This window comes from Staurois parvus, unplaced genomic scaffold (assembly GCF_062004578.1).
Source record: "Staurois parvus isolate SC_StPar_1 unplaced genomic scaffold, SC_StPar_1.0 ptg000137l, whole genome shotgun sequence".
NCBI classification, from domain to species: Eukaryota; Metazoa; Chordata; class Amphibia; order Anura; family Ranidae; genus Staurois; species Staurois parvus.
In genome coordinates, this window is record NW_028317933.1 from 4,607,679 (window position 1) to 4,618,637 (window position 10,959).

General features: G+C 40.2%; 1 protein-coding gene across 2 annotated transcripts in view; it reads left to right on the top strand.

Moving 5' to 3' along the window:
- LOC149465764 (rho GTPase-activating protein 39-like) overlaps positions 1 to 10,730 on the top strand; it is a 152,086-nt gene extending 141,356 nt beyond the window's left edge. For both annotated transcript variants that reach the window (XM_089673279.1, XM_089673280.1), the window contains one exon: positions 2,498 to 10,730. In XM_089673279.1, the coding sequence (XP_089529405.1) occupies positions 2,498 to 2,692 (195 nt within the window). In that variant the 3' untranslated portion in view covers positions 2,693 to 10,730. The remainder of the gene's footprint in view (positions 1 to 2,497) is intronic.
- Positions 10,731 to 10,959: the final 229 nt, after the last annotated feature.

Here is a 10,959-nt window from a genome sequence, read left to right on the forward strand (position 1 = left end):
ATATTGTGTGTGTGTGTGTGTGTGTGTGTATATATACAGTCAGGTCCATAAATATTGGGACATCGACACAATTCTAACATTTTTGGCTCTATACACCACCACAATGGATTTGAAATGAAAAGAACAAGATGTGCTTTAACTGCAGACTGTCAGCTTTAATTTGAGGATATTTACATCCAAATCAGGTGAACGATGTAGGAATTTCAACAGTTTGCATATGTGCCTCCCACTTGTTAAGGGACCAAAAGTAATGGGACAATTGGCTTCTCAGCTGTTCCATGGCCAGGTGTGTGTTATTCCCTCATTATCCCAATTACAATGAGCAGAAAAAAGGTCCAGAGTTCATTTCAAGTGTGCTATTTGCATTTGGAATCTGTTGCTGTCAACTCTAAAGATGAGATCCAAAGAGCTGTCATTATCAGTGAAGCAAGCCATCATTAGGCTGAAAAAACAAAACAAACCCATCAGAGAGATAGCAAAAACATTAAGCATGGCCAAAACAACTGTTTGGAACATTCTTAAAAAGAAGGAACGCACCGGTGAGCTCAGCAACACCAAAAGACCCGGAAGACCACGGAAACAACTGTGGTGGATGACCGAAGAATTCTTTCCATGGTGAAGAAAACACCCTTCACAACAGTTGGCCAGATCAAGAACACTCTCCAGGAGGTAGGTGTATGTGTGTCAAAGTCAACAATCAAGAGAGGACTTCACCAGAGTGAATACAGAGGGTTCACCACAAGATGGAAACCATTGGTGAGCCTCAAAAACAGGAAGGCCAGATTAGAGTTTGCCAAACGACATCTAAAAAAGCTTTCACCGTTCTGGAACAACATCCTATGGACAGATGAGACCAAGATCAACTTGTACCAGAGTGATGGGAAGAGAAGAGTATGGAGAAGGAAAGGAACTGCTCATGATCCTAAGCATACCACCTCATCAGTGAAGCATGGTGGTGGTAATGTCATGGCGTGGGCATGTATGGCTGCCAATGGAACTGGTTCTCTTGTATTTATTGATGATGTGACTGCTGACAAAAGCAGCAGGATGAATTCTGAAGTGTTTCGGGCAATATTATCTGTTCATATTCAGCCAAATGCTTCAGAACTCATTGGACGCCGCTTCACAGTGCAGATGGACAATGACCCAAAGCATACTGCAAAAGCAACCAAAGCGTTTTTTTAAGGGAAAGAAGTGGAATGTTATGCAATGGCCAAGTCAGTCACCTGACCTGAATCCGATTGAGCATGCATTTCACTTGCTGAAGACAAAACTGAAGGGAAAATGCCCCAAGAACAAGCAGGAACTGAAGACAGTTGCAGTAGAGGCCTGGCAGAGCATCACCAGGGATGAAACCCAGCGTCTGGTGATGTCTATGCGTTCCAGACTTCAGGCTGTAAATGACTGCAAAGGATTTGCAACCAAGTATTAAAAAGTGAAAGTTTGATTTATGATTATTATTCTGTCCCATTACTTTTGGTTCCTTAACAAGTGGGAGGCACATATGCAAACTGTTGTAATTCCTACACCGTTCACCTGATTTAGATGTAAATACCCTCAAATTAAAGCTGACAGTCTGCAGTTAAAGCACATCTTGTTCGTTTCATTTCAAATCCATTGTGGTGGTGTATAGAGCCAAAAATGTTAGAATTGTGTCCATGTCCCAATATTTATGGACCTGACTGTATATATTTATTGAATATGGCCAAAATTGTAGTATTTCAAATATATGGCAATATATTTGGAAAGAATATTTTCAACATATATTTCAGTTATATATTTTTCTTCCATGTGGGTAGGCTTAGAAACCAGGAAGTAACTAGAGAAATGTAAAAAAAAGTTTAAAACAAGTAAATATGATATACTTTTCTATCTATTTACTAATGCTAGTAGCATAAGGATTTAGCATAGTTAATGCTGATTGAGAGTGAAGTTTGGCTTCAATAGCACCTTAAAGCGGAGCTCCACCCAAAAGGGGAAGTTCCGCTTTAATGCTTTGTCCCCCGCTCCCCATTAAGGATTGGCACCTTTTGGGGAGTGGGTGGGGAGCAGGTACTCGAATTTGAAAGGTACCTGCTCCTACGTCCACTGCGATCACATAGTTGTCCTTCCTTCCCGTAGTCTTTTGGGACACGTGACAGGTCCCAGAAGACTATGGGGCCATTCACAAAGCGCAGCACTTCTCGCGCATGCGCAGTGGGCACCTGGCTGTGAAGTCGCAAGCTGTCACAGCCGGGTGTCCGCACTAAAGATGCCGGTGCCAGGGAGAGAAGATGGCCGGTGAAACCAGTGGTGGTGAGGACACTGCTGGACCGAGGGACAGGTGAGTGTCTGTATTTTAAAAGTCAGCAGCTACAGTTTTTGTAGCTGCTGACTTTTTTTTTTTTTTTTTTCAGCTGGGACTCCGCTTTAAATATTTGGCTATCATTGCTTTAACAAAATCACCCATACACTTGAAACATAGCATGATGTATTTTTCTTAATCTCATCCACGCAGATCTTCTCTCAGCCATCAAATGTGGGTACCACCAAGATGGACGTGAACAACCTAGCTATGGTCATGGCACCCAACTGTCTGCGCTGCCAATCAGATGACCCCAGGATCATCTTCGAGAACACCAGAAAAGAGATGTCATTCATCAGAATGCTGATTGTCCACCTGGACACAAACTTCGTCAGGGGTTTACTCTGAGAATAAAAGACGGTGCCGTCTTGTCCTTTGGTCTTGGCTACTTGTGTATATATTTGTGCATTATTTCTTCACCCTTGAGAGCTGCAAGGTGCGGTCCCTCCAGGGGTTAAAAGATGTCCCAGTGAGGACACATGTACAGAATCTTCTCAGGATACTTCTAGCACTTTCTGAATGTAGTTTAGCTGTGCTGTCATCATGGCTGTAGACGCCAAAGGCTCTGTTATAACCACCAGCCTTCTATCTTCATCAGAGGTGCTCTGTGAAACTGGTTTAGTTGTATCTAATCTTCGTTACTGTGAATTAACATAATACCATCTTCTTTGCCTGCCTTTATCAAGACTTAATTCTTAACCCAGTGCCATCTTATTTAGGATGTGTGAAAAAAAGTTAACTAAAGCTTTTATTTATATGTTGTACCTTCTGGAGGGACCACACCTCTTAATATATATGTATTTTTATCCCTGGTGTTTACTTTTAAGCTTTAATTTTAATGCCCCCATTGTGAACCATTTTCTTTGCTCTGTGGGCCTTATTATCCAATAACTTATTCCGTGCTGCGTCACACATGGCTAATGTAAACTTTACAAAGTTGTATTATTGTGGATCCTTCTCTGATCACTGAAATATATTGATCTTTGTTAGATTTCAGCAGTAGCCTTAAACTTCACTCTGAGAAAGTGGACCCCCTATATTGAACCCCCCCCCCCTGCAAAGAAAAATTGGTGCACTGATGCCCATATGTTTTTAGAGGGCTAAAAAACAGATTCATTAATAAGAGTTTCCTTCTAGACAGGAAATGATCCCCCCGCTTGTGCCTTCTCTGGGGCCTTTGGTTTTGTCTAGGGCTGTGCCATATTGCGTCTATGCCTATCCTGGCTGTGACAGGCCAGGCTACTTGACCAATGGCCTAAATGATTGATTGAGAGATAAATAAATATATATATATATATATATATATATATATATATATATATAATAATTTCTATCAATCTCCTATCTTGATGGGAATGCACCATTGTTGATGACAGTAGCTTTGGGGTATAGGGTGTGTAAATAGGTAAAATTGGACATTTTGCAGTTCCTTCCAGGTTGCTATACAGAATAGTCCTAAAGCTCCACATTTCCGTTAAAGCGGAACTAAACCCTCACATCCTTTTCTACCAAGGAAGCTGCCATTTGTAGCTTCTGTTTAATCACATGTGCTGTATCATGGCAATTGCAGATCATTTATGACTTCAGCCATTTGATGGTTTGTCAGTTTGGTTGAGAGCACAAAGGAATGTGACAGTTAAGGAGTATACACGGGCCAAAAATAAGCCAAAACAGTTCGTTTGACAGGAACCAGCTGACTATCATCCCGTGTGTACAGCTCCCTATCTAATAGAAGCCGGTTGTGGGAAAACCAGTGATCTGTAAGTTTGTTTTTTTTTTAAATGAAAATAAACAAAACTTGGTGTACCCTGTATTCACATTCCCAGCATGCTGGCAATGTAACTGTTTATTGAAATTGTTAAATCAGTGGGTTTAGTTCTGCTTTAAAGTGGATATACCATTTGTTGTTTTTATCATCCGTAGGAAGCGACTATGTTTTGAGAACTTTATTTGCATTACTTAATCCAACCTTTTTAGATGATTTATAGGAGCCTCTACATTACGATGTCCACAATTAAAGTGTTTACATTTTTAAAAACTCCACTAAGATCTATTAAACACACCATTCTCAAGTGTAGATATGTACAGTATTGGGATTATTCAGTGGCAGGATGTTGCAGTTTACTGGCTACCTGTTTGGATCATTGTTTTCCTCCCTAACAGTACAAAGCTCCTTCCTGTTTCCCGTTATAAAACCTAGCTTTGTCAGAATGATCCCTTTCTGTTTCAAAACAACCAGAGGTTCTCACCACAATGGCCCTGTATTTTACAAAGGCCACGTGACTCAACTGGCAAATCTCCATTAGACATACTGATCAGACTAAAGTCTGTTGTGGCTGCTGGGGCCCAAGTGGTGGGGCCACTGTAGCTGAGTAATTTTCCTTTACATGGGAAAAGTCTCATTTGTCATGTTTCAGAACTAGTCCCTGTCCATAATGTCTCCTTCAACCTACTAGATTCTTTTGTTTTTTGTTTTTTTCCGGTCTTGCAATCATATAACAGCTGATGGGCAACACTATTTGTGTGAGAAACTTTTACAAATGGAGGTCTTATTTATAATCTTTGCATCTATAGGAGTATCCCATGGTCACCCAGCAGGTTAATACCATTTATTGACATGCCCAGTAAACTAAAGTGCAGTACTGCGGGTTACTGAATTATGCAGATCCTTGCTGCCTTCAGCTTCAGTTTTGTTTAGTAATCCCAATTAACAGAGAGTCTATGCAGACAATGTTTACTGTTTGTTAAAAATATTGTATATAAAATATATATTTATTGATCTGTATATACACTAAATATGCAAAACACTGCGTATTGCTCTCACAAGACCCTGTGATCTCATTCATCATGTGGTGACTGGGGCATAGTGGTGGTGTAAGCCATGATGATGTAAGCAGGCCAAGGATTCCAAGGCTTTAGATGACTTTTGCCAAACGTACTCTGCTTTACAATGGTTAAAGCTGCATGCTGATGGCTGTCATTTTACAGCAGCAAGCTCTTGGTATTCAACTTTAAAAGACTCCAATTGGCTCTTTCAGAGCAAAGTAAAAGTCTCTTTAAACCCTACCCCTGGACCACTTGTACACTCCTTTCTAGGGTTCTCTCACAGCTCTGTACCTCCTACTGTTTGTTCATTACCTATTGTAAACTCCATGTCCAATGATGATGATGGAGCTTACATGGGGTTGATGTCCTCTTCATGGCTCTGAGTCATGATAGGTGGCGGATCATGGGGAAGATCGTTATAAGTTAGTCAGGGGTGGGCTTTAAGGAAAAAAATGCAGCTGCATTGCCCTGAATGAGCAAAGTGACAAAATATTTCAGTTTAATACTGGGGTGTTGAGTTGATCTTGGTTCAAGATGGGGATTGTACCCTTAAGGTATAAATTCCAGGTATGAATGACTACTGGTGGGTGTAATCACCCAGCCGCCTTGTATGTCTTAAAGGATGAACAAAATGGGAGTCTTGTTTCTCCTGCTTCATTCTCTGTAGTGTAAACATATGAAAAGTTCCTTTTGTGATAATGAAATCCTTGGTAATGGCTGTAGAAGTTGGGCAGGGCTTGGGGTCCCCAACAGGTTACAATAAGCCCCTTTATAATAGCCTGATCAGTAGCCTCCAAAATGATAGTCCAGAGATTGTGTTTCCAGAGTTCCTAGGAAATATTGCAAAGCAGCATATGCATCTACACAAATTTGACCAGTCATCCAACCAAAACCCTAAATTTGGTTGACTAAACCCTTTATTAAGAGTAAAGAGCAGAGATTGAGTATTAAAGGCATATGCACAAATAAACCATCCCAAGTGTAGGTGTCATAAAAGGTTTGGTACTTTTCAAAAAAAACAACAAAGACAAATATATGGGAGATGAGTACTTGAAAATGCAAGCCCCAGGGCTTTATTGATCCTGGCTCATGACTTAGTGAGCCTTTGACCCAGAAAAAGTCTGCAGGATGAAGAGACTTTACTGATGTAAGCTTTTTCTTACTGTTTCACTTGGCAGTTGGATTCCACTCCGATCCTGAGGAATCATTCTCTGCAGTCTGCTGTTAAACGGACACTTCCAGGTGATTTGATTTCTGGTGTTTCTCATACTGATGCCTGCTGTCAACCTATTCTGTCACTACTGATCCCTGTAGTGACATGGAAGTTGGCAGGAGGAACCACTGAGCGCTATGGGAGATCCGGGAGATCAACACTCCCAGAAGTGTCAGTCCCAACAGACTTTGGGGAATGGTTCCACAGCTAAATCGTGTCATGGGCAGCAGGAGAGATAAGTATTTAATTTTTTTTCTTTCAGTTAACAACTATACGTTAGAATTGATAATGCAACCCTTTGGCCAATAGGCAGAGATCAAGAAAACTGGGTCACCAGCATGCTTTTTTAAAAAACTGAATAATTGAAACTCCCATTGTCCTACCTCCATAGGTTCACTTCAGTGCCACAAAGTGCTAACTGAACATTTTTTTTTTTATAAAACAAGAGGACTTCATCACCCTTAGACCAACCTTTGCCCACTGCCTGCTTGTCGAGGAAGTAGAAGTATCGGCATATCCCCTGTGTGCCTGGACTTCTAGTACCCCAACCCTTAACCAGTACCTACCTGTATACCCAGAGCAGGGCTGTGCAAGAGCAGTCAAATTGTTTGAATTGTCTACAGTGCACTAGAAAATGACAAAACTAACTTTTTTGGCCTTAAAGTACCCTGAGATTTTGTATGGTGAGGCTGTGCAGAGTAAATTTTTGTTTTTGTTGAACATGAAAGAGAAAATACAGTGTCATTGCTGTGATTACAAAGTTTCACTGTTGTAATTTTTTTTTTTTTTTTTAATCATAGCGTTTTGCTGTTTTTGTGAGGAATGCTCTTTATGAATGCTTTTATGTCTATGGAAGCCTAAATGGTTTTTGGGGAAGCCCACTGATTTTTTTTTTTTTTTTTTCCTTTTACTCAACTGAAGTTGAAAACCAGTTTAATGAAAGGATTATTCAAATTTTAATTTAGTGAATCATAATCTACATTATGTTACATGTTATGTTTGTATGTAAGGGAGATAACATTTTTGGAAGGGGATACAAACCTTAAAGTTGAATTTCAGGCAAGCAGTTGAATGCATAGATGTACATACAGTATATAAAAGAGTGGTTTTACCTGCTAAAGGATTTGTAATTCTGTCAATCCAAGCCTGAGATTTACACAGCTAGGTCTGGCAGGGCAGGAGACCTGATTTTTTTTTTTTTTTTTTTTGCTGCAGTTGAGTAACCCCTCCAGGTCTTGTGCCTTCCCCCCAGACTGTGATTGGACAGTCAAAGGGGAAGCAGCAGACTCTCCCTCCAAGGCTAGGCTCTTCTGTAAAGGGACTCCAAGGGGCTGATAACAGGTCAAATTTAGGTACTTATTGTGTTTTAATTAAAAAAAAAAATACATTCAATTATGTAGTAATGAATACAGAGCTGCGTTCATTTGTGTTTTTTTATATCTGCCTGGAGTTCAACTTTAGCACCATTATATCACTTTCATCTGTTACACCACTGTGATTACATAGTGATTACATAGTTAATCTGACTGAAAAAAGGCAAAAGTCCATCCACTTCAACCATAGAAAAAAAAACCAAAAGTTATAATCCTACACCCACAGTTGATCCAGAGGAGGGCAAAAAAACCAGCAAAGCATGATCCAATTTGCTCCTGCTGGGAAAATGATAAAGTATTTCACTAAGAAGTAGGCATAGCTGGTAGCCTTTTATTTTGTATAAGGGGTATTTGGCATGCCAACCAGCAAGGGTTACTAAAGTACACAAATACAGAACCTTTTGATATGAACTAAGGCCATTTTATACTTTAGAAAAGATAAGTGACCTTTTTTATTTTTTTTTCAAGAGTAAGTTTCATTGGTGAAAAGGGGAAATCTTTGTACTTCCTTTTTTTATACTTCTATAAATATGAAATGTTTTCATACTCACAGCTCAGCAGTGTGATGAGTACTATGAAGCCTCGTGATTTTTATAATTTTGCTGAAACTTACGTCTGGGGAAAAAATTGACAGTGCTATAGTGGTCCACTTACATGTCAGTTATCTGGTCCCATTGGAGTAGTTCAAGGAAACCTTAGCAGCGAGGACATATGGAGGCCACCATTGCTGATATCTCCTATTGAAAATTCTAGTTGCCTGGTTTCCTTGCTGTCACTTGAGCAGGTTGCAGAATTTTGACCTCTGTGTTACAAATTTGTCCTTGTTCTAGGTCAGTGTCTCCAAAGTATTGAAGCCAAGACAGCCATGCAATTAGCATTTGGAGTAAATGGCCCAACTATGGCATAAGCTACACAAGTATCCTAACTCGGCAATCAGTCTTGCAAGATACCACAATGTTCTTGATCACTATAAAATTATACTTGTGTAGCTTACTCCATAAGTTGCCATTTGTTCCATCTGCTTAGTAAACAACTGCTGCTTCTTGTGATTCATCGCTGGAAATTTCAGTAGCATGCCTGAACTTAAAAAAACCCATCCATGTAGGCCAATGAGGTGACTATTAGCATGTGGTATATGTCAAAATAATATCTCCAGCTGGCCATATATGTATTGAATTTTGGCTGATTCCTGCTGGATTGATAGAAATTCATTGCATGGGTTGCCTTGTCAGCAGCACCTAGATCGGCTTTTGTCCAAGGTGGGAAGTTGTCGACCCAACAGTGTCTGCACAGAATATGATGCAGGCACTGCTTGGGTATTCTGACAGCTGTCTATTCTATCAGAATACTTGTGCCAGCAGTGGATAATTTGCTGTTTAGCTTGAATGGAATAATCAGATTTCTTTCATTTAAGTCTGCAGGCTGAACAAAAGAAATCTATACGTATATGGGCAGCTTTAGCTTTGGATTCCATAGGTTTATGGTAGACCCAGGGGCTGTATCGAAGAATAATTTCAACAAAGACCAAAATGTCAGACTTTTGAGACATCAAAACACAATCGTGGAGAAAAAAAATCAAATGTATATCATATTACAAATTGAAATCCTTTTGGATTAACTTTGGAATTGGAATAACTTTGTAGCAGATATAAGAAGCGCCACAGAAAATGCAAAATAAATCAAATAATAAGCAGCACCTCTAACCAAAAAAGGTAAAATGGTGTACAAATAAAAAGTGCGCTAATTATTCACAAAACATGCAAGGATAAATAATAAAAATAAATGAATTCATAAACATAAGTCCAGCCACCATAACAGTGATAGTCCAATAACTGGAATAACTGTTTGGTAATGAAATGGCTTTATCATTAACGTTTGCAGACGCTATGAAAGGGCTGCTGTTAAAAAACCACAGGACCCCTTACCAACCAACCTGACAGGGATCCCCTCTCAAAAAAAACAGTTTACTATGCTTCAGTTATGAATGAACACAGTGAGTGATCAGTATCGATCACTTATTGTGCTCATTTGGGAAAGGAAGGGGATGGTAAATGTGACATATTTACCGGACCCTTCCTCCATTCTCCATCCTAAAGGATCCTATTGTGTGCTTGCAGCTGCCAGTGGAAAGGAGAGGAGGGAATCTGGCAGCACTGTGGGGCATACGGGAGCCTGGGCAGCAGAGGGAAACGTATGGTGAACAGGGAGGATGATGGGCGTGGCGGGGAAGCCAGCGGGAGGGAGAGGAAGCCATCTTTCAGCTGCTGCACAGAGCCATACAGGGGATTGGTTCCAGTAATTGTCCCCCCCAAGCAACATCCGATTCACTCAGTGGCCCCATACAGGAGGACTGGTGATACCTCCTTATCCACAGCCCTGGCTATGAATATGAATTTATCCTGAAACACATAAAATAGACAACTTTCTCAGAGTTACATTACTTGTATTCTTACAAGGTGTAGTAATACATGAGTTGGGTTCATCTCTCTGTTCTCTAGCATAGATCCATATATAAAGTCCTAGGACTGGCTTACCTGCAGGCCTCAGCCGGCACAGTAACAAAGAAAAAGCTGGGATTTTGTCCTGTGGAAAAGAAGCCCCGGCCAACCCCTTGTACACAATCTGTTTCTGCTGAGCTGTATAAATTACTTTGTACATAACACTTTCTTTTTTGTTCATGTTTTCCCTTCCTTGGACTGCCATGTTGTGTGATTGCGATCTGTGTGTTTGTGCCATTGGGTAAGACATTTTTGCAATAATAAAGATTGTGGTTGGGTTACAGAGCGTATTTGTATCTTTTTGACCTTCATATGAAATTGCAGTTTATCTTTCTGTTTGATATCCTGTTCTAGACTGCACAGTACACTGGAACTGCTCTATGGCTGTATGATGTATGAGCATTAAACTGCAAGATTTTCTGCTTTTGTATTATGCATACCACAATAAAAAAAAAAAAAATCTTTTACAGCGTAAAGCTTTTGTGTTTTGCCTTTTTTTCATAATGGTAATAGATTAAATCCAACATGGGCCAATGCTTCCTGTATAGCTCCTGTCACAGGCGGAGTAATACCAAATGCACTCTGCTTTGGACGGCAAAAGCTGGCGATTCTGCAGTGGATACTGGGCTGCTTTCAAACTGCAGCACAATGCACCTGCAGGTTACCTGCCCTGAGCCATTAGACTTCTGTTATTACCTGTGGGTT